This window comes from Miscanthus floridulus, chromosome 6 (genome assembly GCF_019320115.1).
Source record: "Miscanthus floridulus cultivar M001 chromosome 6, ASM1932011v1, whole genome shotgun sequence".
NCBI classification, from domain to species: domain Eukaryota; kingdom Viridiplantae; phylum Streptophyta; class Magnoliopsida; order Poales; family Poaceae; genus Miscanthus; species Miscanthus floridulus.
The window spans coordinates 76,293,526-76,307,353 of NC_089585.1; the positions used below are offsets into that span (position 1 = coordinate 76,293,526).

Below are 13,828 nucleotides of genomic sequence, written 5' to 3' on the forward strand. Positions count from 1 at the left end.
GTCAACTCGTGCAATGGTCAAAGAAGAGAAGATGGAGAAGAATTGGTGCGAGACAGATAAAAAAAAAACAGACAATTGCGATTAAGATTTGATTCGTTGTTGCATGGATGTGAACAGGGCGCGGAGGAGAAAAGCATCAGAGAGCAGAGCTCCACACGAAAAGCAGAGGTCAGTGTCTCTTGATCCCTTGTTCTTTTTTTTTTCTTTTGGTGGTCTGCACTGTAGATACAGAATTACAGATGGGATGATGGATGGTCCGCGTCTCTCTGCAATGGATTGCTTGGGTTCAAAACTTGGGTGTGTGCGATTTATGTACAGTGCTGCTACTCGGCGTGGAGGAGGTGGGTGGTGGTTGCATGACGTGGAAAATTTCTACGAAATATTGTTTGCTTTTGGAAAAGTTTTGGTGTTTGTGGAGACAGGACAAAAGATTTGTTGGAGTTGTGGAGTCCTGCAGATATATGAGTGTGTCATCATGCATGCGCGATGCACACAATACAGTGGGCCACAAAACCATGTACAGGTTTTGTTTGACATGGCAATTTGACGATTATTTAAGTTGATCACCGCTCTTTTATTAAGTATCATAGTAACATGGCTCTGACTCTATATATCTTGTTTCCACCGGCGGTCTAGAATCTAGATGCCAAATGTCGCGCAGGCCTCTCAATCTCATGTACTATGGTACAGTGACAGACAGGCGTGTCCGCGCAGCAAATGGACCGGATGGAGGCCATAAGATAGTGTTTATTCCCCAGCAGTGGCAGCTGCGATCACAGCACTTGCTGTCGACTGTCGTCTGTCGTTGAACTCCCACATGGAATGGAAACGGGACGTCTTTTTCCACGGTTTTGAACCACGTGATCACCCAGAGTTTAGTTCCTGTGGGCTGTGGTAGTAGTATGCTGCCGTTCGACATAGTAGCCTTTATCTGCTTTTCTTTCGTTTCAGCGCAGGAGCACTGTATACAGCGGTTTATTTTTGGTTCACTTAGTAATTAGTATTTAGGTTCTTATGAATTATTCACGTCAGCAGTTGACTCAGTTGCACGGCACCAGGTTTTGTGGTAACCGCCGCGGTATCGAAGCCACAAGGCAAACCGGGATCGAGTAGCGGCAGCGTCCGGTTGTCGCGCTCTCCCTCTCTTTCTCTGACGAAGTGATGACCCGGTGCACTTGTGTGTAAAGCGGACCTAGCGACAAAGCGGCTACGGCTACAAGCGCGTCTTTCGCGGCCGCCGGCCGTTGCGCGCGCGCCTTTCGCGGCCGCCGGCGCCGCTCCCGAGGGTGATCTCGCTGCGTGCATGCGTCACCGTGCCGCCGCGCCACTGAAAACGCGAGGAAAAGCTCGCGCAGGCAGGCAACCGGGCGTGTCATTGTCATGGCAGCGTTCTTCTCTAGGCAGGCTGTTTCGAATCGAAAGATTACAAGTTTTTTCACTCTCTCTTCGTCACATCAAATCTTTAGACATATACATAGAGTATTAAATGTAGATAAAAAAAATAACTAATTACACAGTTTGATTGTAAATTACAAGACGAATCTTTTGAGCCTAGTTAGACTATGATTGGACAATAATTATCAGATACAAACGAAAATGTTACCGTACCGAATACTGATTCCTAACCCCAATCTAAACCAGGCCTTATTTATTTATAGCGGCCTGGATCTGGGAAGCTTCTGATTTCAAGTCACCATACACAAAAACGTTCGACTCTTATGCCATTCACGTCCGTGTGTTTCAAATTTGTGTCGATCTGGTGTCTCCTGAAACGGGTGCTCCAGACTTTCGAGCACAAAATGGTTGTCACGAAAATTTTTCAAATATATATGAAAAAACTTCTGGTGATATAGACTATTCTATCATCAAACAACCCTCAAAGTTTAAATGCAGGCAATGACTGGTGTAAGGAGAATTGGAAGGAACAAATTTCAAACTTCCTTTGACTCCCATAAATTTGTTGTTCTTGCTCGTTGCTTCACATTTGTTTCTGTTTTTTATTTTCAGATTTTACTCTTAAAAATCCCAACGAAAAGTGGCTTGGAAGAATATCATTTTTGAAAATTAAGCTACGAATTTATTTCCATTGGTTAATATTAAACAATATAGAGTAGGGAGGGCTGTGAAGTTTGGGAAAAAAATAGCGGAAACGGTTCTTAATGGGCATAAGTTGTGGGCACGTGTCAGGGATTGACGAACATGTCCATGTACAAACATCCAATTTATAAGATTGCTGCATAAATTTAGGAGGAGCAATCCGTAATAATAATATAATGCATTGGATGTTTTCCTCATGACATAGTGTTGTGTATCCTGGTAGCAGATATCCATGATTGCCTCATTAGAGCAACTCCAAGAGACTCTTTATACCATTTTTAATTGCTAGAAATAGAGATTTTGATAAAAAAAATTCCAACTACTTCTTTATTTGGTTATCCAAATATAGCCGTCTTCTATTCTGGATTTCTCGCTATCTAAAGATAGAAAACAAGAATAACTCCCTTGAGTACATGCAAGATTTAGAAAAACTGTTGGAGAGCGGAGAGATGTATAAAACTGTTTTATGTAAATGGTTCTCCAAATGATGCTTTAGAGAGTGAACTTTACAAAAACTCGTGGAGATGCTCTTAGGAATGTCTCCACCAATTTTTCTCTCCTAAAGTTTCACAAGTGCTCAAGGAGATTTCCTATGTCTCGCACTAGGTCGGAAGTAGCTGTAAGCCTGTAACATCGAATAGCCCCGCAAAACCTAGCACATGGCCCAGCCCACTAACGAAGGTACAGCAGCCCATAGGAGCCATGCATTTTTCTTCTTCTTTTTTTGTTGTTTCCCTTTTTAATTTCCTTTTTTATTGCTACACGGCCTACAAAGATGAAAGGCTACTCCCACCCCCACCCCACATACCCTTTCGTTTCTACCCTGATCTTTCTTTTAATACTTGCCATTATTTTCATTATGTGTTACAAATTACGTGTCTTTCATCAATTCAAAATGCTTCTCAATATTTTCTTGAAGCTCTGTCTATATGTTCATCTTTTCATGTGCAAAAAATTATAATTGCAAGCTCATAATATTGAAATTGTAAATTTAAATGTTGATTAAGCTATGCATATCAAGAATGACACACATGGTTCAACATTTTGTAAATAAAAAAACCAGGACAACAATTTGAAATATTATTCAAATTTTCAAAAACACTTTAAGATAATAAATGCACATCTCACATTTTGAGAAGTCTTTTTTTTGGGTAACACACTTTGAGAAGTCAGGTAATTTCAAGTTTAACTAGATTTTTAAAAAATGGCATCAACATTTTTGTATCAAAATAGAATTACTATACAAAAAATATATGATATGATTAATCTAATGCTATTTATTTGGTATCATGAATATTAGCATTTTTTATATATTTGATCAAATAATCTTGAGATGTGCATTTATTTTGGAACGGATAAAGTATTAGATTTTGTTTTCCTTAAATGCCACTCAACAACACTTAGTTTGGTGGAGCTCATGTGCTCGTGCTGCTCCACCGTCCCCCCTCAACACCATCGTCATGTTGCCGGGCGCCACCCCAACCGTAGCTGCCTTGGCTGGCACGAGCGCCCATCAGCTCACTCTCCCCTTCAACACATGTTTTTTTTGGTACAGTGGCCAGATAGGAGAGCAATTTCTTTTTGATAGCACATATGGAAGACTCACAAAAAATACACATTCACAATAACATGGTGGTTCACATGGACTCAGGAACACATTCATAGTTTGAACGAACGATGCATTTTAAGTTTGAGATTTGGACTAATTAGTTACCCATCACTGCTAAAGAAAACGAGTTTTAGAGACCTTTTTTTTTTTTTCTAAAGACGCCTCTATCATAAACCACGTCTCGTCGTACAAAACTACCAACCAAAAACACTCAGGGCTAAAAACAAACGATTTAAAATAGAGGACATTAAAATTTCGGTTTAACAAATAAGGGGGAAAATCATACTACCGCAAAAGTTAAGAGGTTTAAAATTACTTTTTTATTTCCTTTTTCTTTTTAAGTAGCGAAGACATTCCGACCCAATAAATGCTCGGAGCCAATTCAAAAGCATCCGACCCAAATCACAGCCGAGCACAATACTGGAAAGCACCAAGTCACTGACACGCGGGACTGGCAGCGCAGCCGGAGAGGCGGAGACTCACACCCCCGGCGCCCTCCTGGAAAAAGCGAAAACCATATCCACGCCGCGTGGGCACTGGGCCAATCCAAGACCGCCACGTGCCATATCCGGGGATACGCCTGGCCGCTCCTCTCCCTCCACAACGGCACAGCAGCAGCGGCCAACTCCTCTCTGTTAGTCTCTCCTCGCCGCCGCCGCCGCCGACCAATCACCGCGCAATTCGAAGCAAGAGAGCCGCACCAGGAGAAGAGATAGTGAGAGTGAGAGCCCGAGGAGGGGCAGCGCGATGGGCCTCTCGGGCGCGACGATCTCCGCGCCGCTCGGCTGCCGTGGGCTGCGGCGCGGGGCGGTTGGCGGAGGTAAGGCGCGGAAGGCGGAGGCGGAGAGGTGGCGGCGGGCGGGCTGGAGCCGACGAGTGGGCGGACCGAAGGTGAGGTGCGTGGCGACCGAGAAGCACGACGAGACGGCGGCGGTCGGGGCGGCAGTCGGCGTGGAGTTCGCGGACGAGGAGGACTACCGCAAGGGGGGCGGTGGCGAGCTGCTTTACGTGCAAATGCAGGCCACCAAGCCCATGGAAAGCCAGTCCAAGATCGCTTCCAAGGTGATTAGATTCCTACTATTAATTTCTATAATCAATTTTGGAGATTGTTCTAATGATCATGATTAACATGAAGGAAATAAATTATAGATTTCGTCCCCTTTCTTGCAGTAGTATTTGGGTATTTACAGGATCAAATCCATAACATCATGCACATACCGTGTATTTAATTTGACGTACATCAAGCGTTTTGCTTCTCATTTTCTTTCCAACTGCATACCATTCTTTACCATTTGAAAGTACAATCATAACATTTTTTATGCTACATTATTATTATTATCCATCAGTTATTGTTGCTTACTTTTTCCGGGAGAAAAACCATAGCCAAACTAGTATGGTAGGGCAATCTTCAAAGAACATAGAAAAATACTGCACATTTCAATATGGAACCACGATCGTTGTCCTGCAGCCGTACTTCACGTGCTTTGGCTACAACTACAAGGACGTCCATTGAAAAGAAGGGTGATCGCCTAGTGGTAGGCAGTAGGCACGGTGTTTGACCTTCTTGGCTAATATGGTTGGTTTTGCGTTCCAGATGTTTCGAGTCAGTAGATTGACGTAATTTATCCCCGTTTTCCAGAAGAATGGTGCCTATTTGGAAATGTATGTAATTAAAATATTCTGAAACTGTATTTGATGAGAAAATGACAGTACCTCACAAAGTGAATATCACACCGCACTGTACTTTGCCGTCGATAACTCGCAATCTACTGTGATTCGTGGGAACAAAGACTGCTCACATACTTCTCAGGACTATTCTAAGCTCTAACAAGATAAGTCAGTTATACGAACTAGGGTGCCAGCACATTGATGACCGTTCTTTTTTTGTGCTCACTAGTTCCTTACATGGTATGAGTATGACAGTATGGTATGGCGTCGGGCTTTACTCCGGAGGAAGTACGGAGGAGATCGATGGATGTGAGAGCGTGCAAGGATCCGGCGGGGAGGAGCCGTGATTGCTGGCAATAGATGACGATGAACAGGGAAAGGACGCCAGGCGCCCAAGGGTGACTTGTAGTCACAATCCCAGGCTTATTCTTTCCTTAATGGAGTTGGACTCTTATAGTCCTTACAACTCGACCCTGATACTAGACTCTTGACGCTAACAGACTCCTATAAATCTGGACCAAATCTTCTAAGACCCTAACCCAAATGCTGGGACTCTAGATGAGCCTGAATACGACAGCCGATGGTGACCACGTCTGGTCCGGTTCAGGCCCTTGTGTTGTTGCGCCTTGCATAAGTCTTCCCCACCATAACATCTCTCCCCCCTCGGAAAACAGCTCGTCCGCGAGCTGGAAGGAAGGGTGGGCCTCCCGGAACTGAGGAACCGGCTCCCACGTTGCCTCGGACGCAGTCATGCCAGACCACTCGACGAGGACGTGCCAGATGCCACGACGAAGTTCAGAGCGCAAGATGCGTTCCGGTCGTTGGAGAGGCCGGCCGTGGCGAAGTGGAGGAAGCACAGGCTCGGACATCGGCGGTGTACCACGGAACGGCTTTAACACCCCGACATGGAAGACGTCGTGAATCCAGGCGCCCTCTGGAAGACGAAGCCGGTAGGCCACCTCGCCCACCCGCGCAATCACCTGGAAAGGGCTAGCATACTTGGGCCCCAACTTGCCGCGACCGCCAGGGACTAGGGACTGCGTGTGTCGATGAAGCATGCGGAGCAGTACCCAGTCCCCGACGGCAAACTCCAGGGCACGGTGCTTGGCGTCATAGAAGCGTCGAGCGTACTCCTGCGCCTGGAGGAGGCGGGCGTGTACCTCGTCCAAGAACTCATCCCGGTTGGACAACATGGTGTCGACGGCCTCTGTGCGCGCCTTCCCTGGAACATACGGCAGCAGGTCGGGCGGAGGACGACCATAGACCACCTGAAACGGAGTAGTCTAAAACACCGTGTGATATGAAGTGTTGTAACAGAATTCCGCCCACGGCAGCCAGTCCAGCCAGTCGCGAGGGCGGTCACCACTGAGACATCTCAAGTACATGGTTATGGCCTTGTTCACCGCTTCGGACTGCCCGTCCGTCTGTGGATGGAACGGAGTGCTCATCCGAAGCTGGACGCCGGCGTGGCGAAAAAGATCGCGCCACACATGCTCCGTGAACACCGGGTCACGATCGCTGACGAGGGACTCGGGAAATCCATGGAGGCGCACGATGTCCTGGAAGAAAGCTCGCGCCACTGACGATGCCGTATAGGGGTGGCCCAAGGGAATGAAGTGCGCATAACCTGTCAACCACGGTTAGGAGAACACTTTTACCGTGGACCTTGGGAAGCGCCTCAATGAAGTCGAGGGAGATATCTGCCCAGACTCGCGAGAGCACCGGTAAGGGTTGCAGCAGTCCCGCGGGGTGCAACGTCTCCGTTTTGTTCCGCTGGCACGTGGAGCAGGAACGCACGAAGTCGCCGCCGACGCTCCGATCATGCTCGATGTAGAACTCGGCACGGAGCCGCCGTAGAGTCTTTGGGATGCCCTCGTGTGCTCCTGTGTGGGCGAGCTAGAGGACGTCATCCAGTAGCGGAGACAAAGCAGGCACGAAGACGCGTCCGTCATGGAGTATGAGCCCCTCGTGGACGGTCCAGGAGGCCCCGTGCGCACCGCCGGCCACGGCGTCGCGGCGTGTGCGCAATGTGGCGTCGTTGTCTAGCTCCTGGCGAAGGTCATCGAAGAGCCGGAACTTCGGAGCCGAGAGCGCCGTGAAGGATGCCGCATCAGCGTCGCAGAGACCCGCCAAGAGCGGGGTGTCGCCGTCGCGGCGGGATAGCGCATCGGCCACCACGTTCGCCTTGCCTGGGCGGTACTCAATCCTGAAATCATACCCAAACAATTTGCTCACCCAGTGATGTTGTAGAATTGTCGAAAGCCGTTGGTCGAGCATGAACTTGAGGGCGTAGTGATCAGTCCGGACGACGAAGGCGCGCCCCCAAAGATAAGGGCGCCAATGGCGGACCGCTTGGACGAGACCGATGAGCTCGCGCTCGTATGCAGCCGCCTTGAGGTGCCGAGCCGCAAAGGGCCGGCTGAAGAAGGCGATGGGATTCCCGTCTTGATGCAGGACGGCGCCGAAGCCTGAGCCGGACGCGTCGCAGTCGACGACGAACGTGGCGTTGAAGGCTGGGAGATGGAGCACTGGCGCCGCACACAGCGCGGCCTTGAGGGCCGTAAATGCCGCGTCGGCGGTGTCTGACCACCGAAACCCCTGTTTCCGCAAGAGCTGCGTCAATGGGGCGGCGATGGTGCCATAGTCTTTGATGAACCGGCGGTAGTAGCCGGCTAGCCCGAGGAAACCGCGAAGGTTGCACGCCGAACGCGGCTGCGGCCACGACTGTACAGCGGCCACCTTGGTCATGTCCATGGCCACCCCCTCAGCCGTGATGACATGGCCAAGGTAGTGGACCGACGAGGTAGCGAAAGAGCATTTGGACCGCTTGAGATGCAGTCGGTGCTCGCGGAGGACGTCCAGGACGGCGTGGAAATGCTGCAGGTGCTCGGTCCACGTGGAACTGTAGACGAAGATGTCGTCGAAGAAGACGAGGACGCTGCGTCGTAGGAACGGCTTGAGGACGAGGTTCATGAGCGCCTGGAACGTCGAAGGCGCATTGGACAAGCCGAAAGGCATGACCAAGAACTCGAAGTGGCCGTGGTGTGTCCGGAACGTCGTCTTTGCCACATCAGCAGGGTCGACACGGACCTGGTGATAACATGAACGGAGGTCCAACTTGGTGAAGAATTTGGCGCCATGGAGTTCGTCCAGAAGCTCTTCGACGACCGGGATCGGGAACTTGTCTTTCACCGTCACGGTGTTGAGTGACCTGTAGTCGACACAAAAGCGCCAAGTCCCGTCCTGCTTCTTGACAAGCAGTACCGGCGCGGAGAAGGGGGACGTGCTGTCCCGTATGACCCCCTGCTGGAGCATTGCCTCACACTGCCTCTCCAGCTCATCCTTCTGGAGGTGGGGATACCTGTAGGGGCGGACAGCGACGGGTTCAGTGCCGGGCTTCAAGTGTATCCGATGATTACAGGGGCGTGTGGGTGGGAGCCCTGTGGGCTCCGCGAACACGTCGGCGTAGGTATCGAGGAGACGATCCAGGAGGACTGGCTCCGCCCCCTTGTCAGTGAAGATGTGGCCGGAGAGAAGCTGCTCGGCACGGCCGGCGCTTGGCGAGCCAATGCCCGTCCACAGGACGCAGCGGCTGTGGAGGACGAACGCCATGCGAAGTCCCTCAAAGTCCCACAGGATCGGCCCCAGGGTCCTAAGCCAGGCGATCCCCAGGACCATGTCGTAGCACTCTAGTGGGATGGAGAAACAGTCCACTGGGAAGACTTCATCGCCGATCTCGATCCTAGCGTTGCGGGCGAGACCACGGCACGCGACTTGATCCCCGTTCGCCACAACCACTTGTGCACCGTGGCTGTCCTGAAGCTGTAGGTCCGCGCGCCGAGCCGCCTCTGTGCTGATGAAGTTGTGAGTTGAACCGGAGTCCAGGAGTGCGGTGAACTGGTGCGCGCCAATGTGGACGTGGAGCTGCATGGTCTTTTCGGCCCGGATGCCCGTGATGGCAGACAGAGAGATCATAGGCGCGTCGGGGTCGAATGGCGGTGCAGCCGGGGTGTCCTCCGTGTCATCCTGCTCCTGCACGATGTAATCTGAGGCCTCGAGGTAGAAGAGCCTGGCACACTTGTGCCCCCTTATGTATTGTTCATCGCAATTGTAGCATAGGCCCATCTTTCGCCGTTCCGCCATCTCCTCCGGTGTGAGGCGCTTGAACGTGCGTGGCGCTGATGCCGAAGAATTGGCGCTGGAGATGGCTGGTGCAGGCAGCGCGGCTGGTGCGCCAATAGGTCGGCGCGCCAAGCGCGGTGCCGGCAAGGCAAGGGCCTGCGAGGCGTTGTGGCGCTCATAAGCGCGCGCAAGCCGCATGGCATGCTGCAGGTCCTGGGGCTCGAGGAGCTCGACGTCGACGCGGATGTGTTCCGGCAGACCGCCGGTGAACAGCCACGCCTTCTACAGCGTAGACAGGTCGCCGGCGTGTGCGGCCTGGGCTTGAAACTCCGTCATGTACGCGTCCACCGATCCTCCGAACGGCAGCCGTGCCAAGTCGGCGAGGTGGTTGGTGCTGAGGGCCGGCCCGAAGCGCTGCTGACACATGCGACGGAAATCCAGCCACGCGGGGCGGCCTATGTCGCCTTCCAAGACGAGGTACCACTGTTGAGCCACGCCCGTGAGGTGATACGATGCGAGCCAGACCTTGTCCACCTCCCGTGTCATCTGGCCGCGGAAAAACTGCTCACACTTGTTGAGCCAGCCGAGCGGGTCCTCTTTGCCATCGTAGGTGGCGAACGTGAGTTTGTGGTACTTTGGTACAGCCACGCCCTCCACCTCCGGCGGTGATGGAATATGTGACGGCATCGAGGACATGTGCGACGTCGGTGCCGAGGCATAGGGCAGACCTGTAGATGAGAACACAGGCAGCGGTGACGGTGAGTGCGGAAAGTTAATCTGGGTGATCGGCACACCTGTTGAAGGCGGTGGAGCAGGTGGCCGCGATCCGTGCACCGCTGGAGATGATAATGGCACAGACGGCGGTGGTGCCACGACGGATTCCGTGGACGCCGCAGCGCCGTCGGTGATCACCGGAGCGGATGCCGCGGGTAGGGCTGGGACCCCACCGAACCCCGGCAACCCGAATTGCGGGAATGCTGGCCGGCCGTCTAGCGCCGAAAGCCGGGCACCCTGGTCCACCAGGTGGTGGTTGACGGCTGTCATCTGGAGTTGGAGGCCCGCGATGGCCTGTGTCAGCGCCTGGAGCGCCTCCACGGTGGACAAGGGTTGAGCCGCGGCCGGCACAGTGGGCACAAGGGTGCCCGATGTGGCAACTATCGGCAGCAACACGGCGGATCGTGGCACGGCGGAGGTCGTGGGAGCAGCGGAGGAAGGAGGGACCGGCGCCGATGAGTCCCCGGAGGTCGCCATGGTCTCTGATACCAGGTTGGTATGGCGTCGGGCTTTACTCCGGAGGAAGTACGGAGGAGATCGATGGATGTGAGAGCGTGCAAGGATCCGGCGGGGAGGAGCCGTGATTGCTGGCAATAGATGACGATGAACAGGGAAAGGACGCCGGGCGCCCAAGGGTGACTTGTAGTCACAATCCCAGGCTTATTCTTTCCTTAATGGAGTTGGACTCTTATAGTCCTTACAACTCGACCCTGATACTAGACTCTTGACGCTAACAGACTCCTACAAATCTGGACCAAATCTTCTAAGACCCTAACCCAAATGCTGGGACTCTAGATGAGCCTGAATACGACAGCCGATGGTGACCACGTCTGGTCCGATTCAGGCCCTTGTGTTGTTGCGCCTTGCATAAGTCTTCCCCACCATAACACGGTAGCTTTTTGCCTGATCACACAGTAATATTGAGTTCTCTGGGCCAGTCTAATGTCACATAGCTGACTTGCTATAATTTGAGCAGTCAGGTGGAGTACTCTAGGCACAGGTATTTTGTTGCCTCAAAACCATGGAATTTTGTCTAGAACTGCACAGAACAGCAGAGCTTCAAATAGAGCCTTTGTGCCATTATTTTTTTCCTGAATACGTGTGCCATAAACTATGTGTATTCTGTCTTTGTATCCCAACGAAAATTAACTGTGTGGTCTTATGTTCTGTTTGCAGCTATTGCCCATATCTGATAAAAATACAGTACTTGATTTGGTTATCATTGGTTGTGGTCCTGCTGGTCTTTCTCTAGCTTCAGAGTCAGCTAAGAAAGGTCTCACTGTAGGTCTCATTGGGCCTGACCTTCCATTCACAAATAACTATGGTGTGTGGGAGGATGAATTTAAAGGTATGCTATTATTTGCATTGTTAAAATGCAGAGTGTCTGCATAACATCTTTGTCCGCATAACTTAACATGATGGTACTTATGTTTCTCGTTTACTGTCTAGATCTTGGTCTAGAGAGTTGTATCGAGCACGTCTGGAAGGATACTATTGTCTACCTAGACAATAACAAGCCTATACTGATTGGCCGTTCTTATGGCAGGGTGCACCGTGACTTGCTCCATGAGGAGCTGCTGAGAAGGTAAATCTTCATGTGGCAATATTGGGATTCAGAAGTATCTTTTCCAAGCATGGTGATATAATATAATTGACAAGTAGCAACACTTAAATAATTTGCAGATGCTATGAAGCTGGCGTGACATACCTGAACTCCAAAGTGGACAAGATCATAGAATCTCCAGATGGACACAGAGTAGTCTGTTGTGATAAGAGTCGTGAGATAATTTGCAGGCTTGCCATTGTTGCTTCGGGGGCAGCATCTGGTAGGCTTCTAGAGTATGAGGTTGGGGGTCCCCGTGTTTGTGTGCAAACTGCATACGGAGTTGAAGTTGAGGTACACAAAGACTGAAGAATCTGTTCATTTTAATTTTTTTTTTGTTAAAATTTGTTTCACAAATTAGACAGACCTGTTTGCTCAATAAATTTCTAGATGAAATTTTCAATATATCATTTAGGTACTAGATGTTCGTTATTTCAAAATTGTTTGAAAATTTCAGGTGGAAAATAATCCATATGATCCCAGCATAATGGTTTTCATGGACTACAGAGATTGTTTCAAAGAGGAATTCTCACACACTGAACAAGAAAATCCTACTTTCCTGTATGCTATGCCCATGTCATCCACACGAGTTTTCTTTGAGGTTGGTACAGAGTTTTTGTTACCTCTGTGATTCAGCAACCAGCAATCCCATACTTCAAATTTTCAAAATTTGTGACAAAATACCTTATCACAGGAAACATGCTTAGCTTCTAAAGATGCTATGTCGTTTGATCTACTTAAGAAGAGGCTGATGTATCGGTTGAATATGATGGGAGTTCGTATCCTGAAAGTTTATGAGGAGGTAAGAAGTTAAGGGTCGACAATTCTTAATTTATCACTCATTTATAGTCTGAAAACAAACTGAAAAATGTTCTTGGTTTCAGGAATGGTCCTACATTCCTGTTGGAGGGTCCTTACCAAACACAGATCAAAAAAATCTTGCATTTGGTGCTGCAGCGAGTATGGTGCATCCTGCAACGGGTACAGAAAAATCATCAATTTTTCACACACCAGTTTCTTCCTTGCGTTTATTGACAACGTTTCACAAAATCCATAGGGTACTCAGTGGTCAGATCTTTGTCTGAGGCTCCAAGATATGCTTCTGTGATATCCGACATCTTAAGAAACCGAGTTCCTGCAGAATATTTGCTTGGAAATTCTCAAGATTACAGTCCATCAATGCTTGGTAAGCATTCTTCTGGTATTTATTCAACTCGGTTGTACTATTACACAGCTCCAGGACAAGAAACAGTTTTACTGTGTAAAGTCCAGACACGTTAGCAAAACTTTCTGCGACTAATTGTTATATGATGTTTCAGCATGGAGAACACTATGGCCTCAAGAAAGGAAACGTCAGCGATCCTTCTTCCTTTTCGGATTAGCGTTGATAATCCAATTGAATAATGAAGGCATACAAACATTCTTTGAAGCCTTTTTCAGGGTGCCGAAATGGTAGTTGCACTTTTTGCCCTGTTTCTGTCTATTTTCAGAGAAATTCAGTGTGTTGGAGGTTACTACCTCCATAAAGTTTTGATAACCACTTTTTTTTTTCCTTCAACAGGATGTGGCGGGGATTTCTTGGCTCAACCCTTTCATCCGTCGATCTCATACTATTTTCATTCTACATGTTTGCCATAGCTCCAAATCAATTGCGAATGAACCTCGTCAGACATCTCCTCTCTGACCCGACTGGCTCAACCATGATCAAGACCTACCTGACCTTATAAAACCTTCTGCACCAGGCTGCAAGAACTCTTAGAAACTGTACAGTTTTGTAGTTGTAAATAAGTTAGAGGGGATCTGCGGGGTTCCTTTTCTTATGGCAGCGGATCTAGGGGTTACCAGCAACGCTATATGTCGGTGTTTTGGACCGGCGGGCCCTCAACCAACTAGTGAAAATGAACTGCGTGCCTCCAATCCCGGATGGTGATGCAAAGAGACACAAGGTTTATACT

At 49.6% G+C, this 13,828-nt stretch overlaps 1 protein-coding gene across 1 annotated transcript; it reads left to right on the plus strand.

Annotated features, from left to right (window-relative positions):
- The first annotated feature begins 4,281 nt into the window (after nt 1-4,281).
- Nucleotides 4,282-13,828, plus strand: LOC136456162 (lycopene epsilon cyclase, chloroplastic-like). The gene is made up of 10 exons (XM_066455944.1): nt 4,282-4,768; nt 11,447-11,618; nt 11,720-11,855; nt 11,954-12,167; nt 12,331-12,474; nt 12,568-12,675; nt 12,758-12,854; nt 12,931-13,059; nt 13,193-13,325; nt 13,435-13,828. Exons 1-10 carry the CDS (start codon nt 4,454-4,456, stop codon nt 13,598-13,600), a joined length of 1,614 nt encoding a protein of 537 aa, XP_066312041.1. The 5' UTR covers nt 4,282-4,453; the 3' UTR covers nt 13,601-13,828.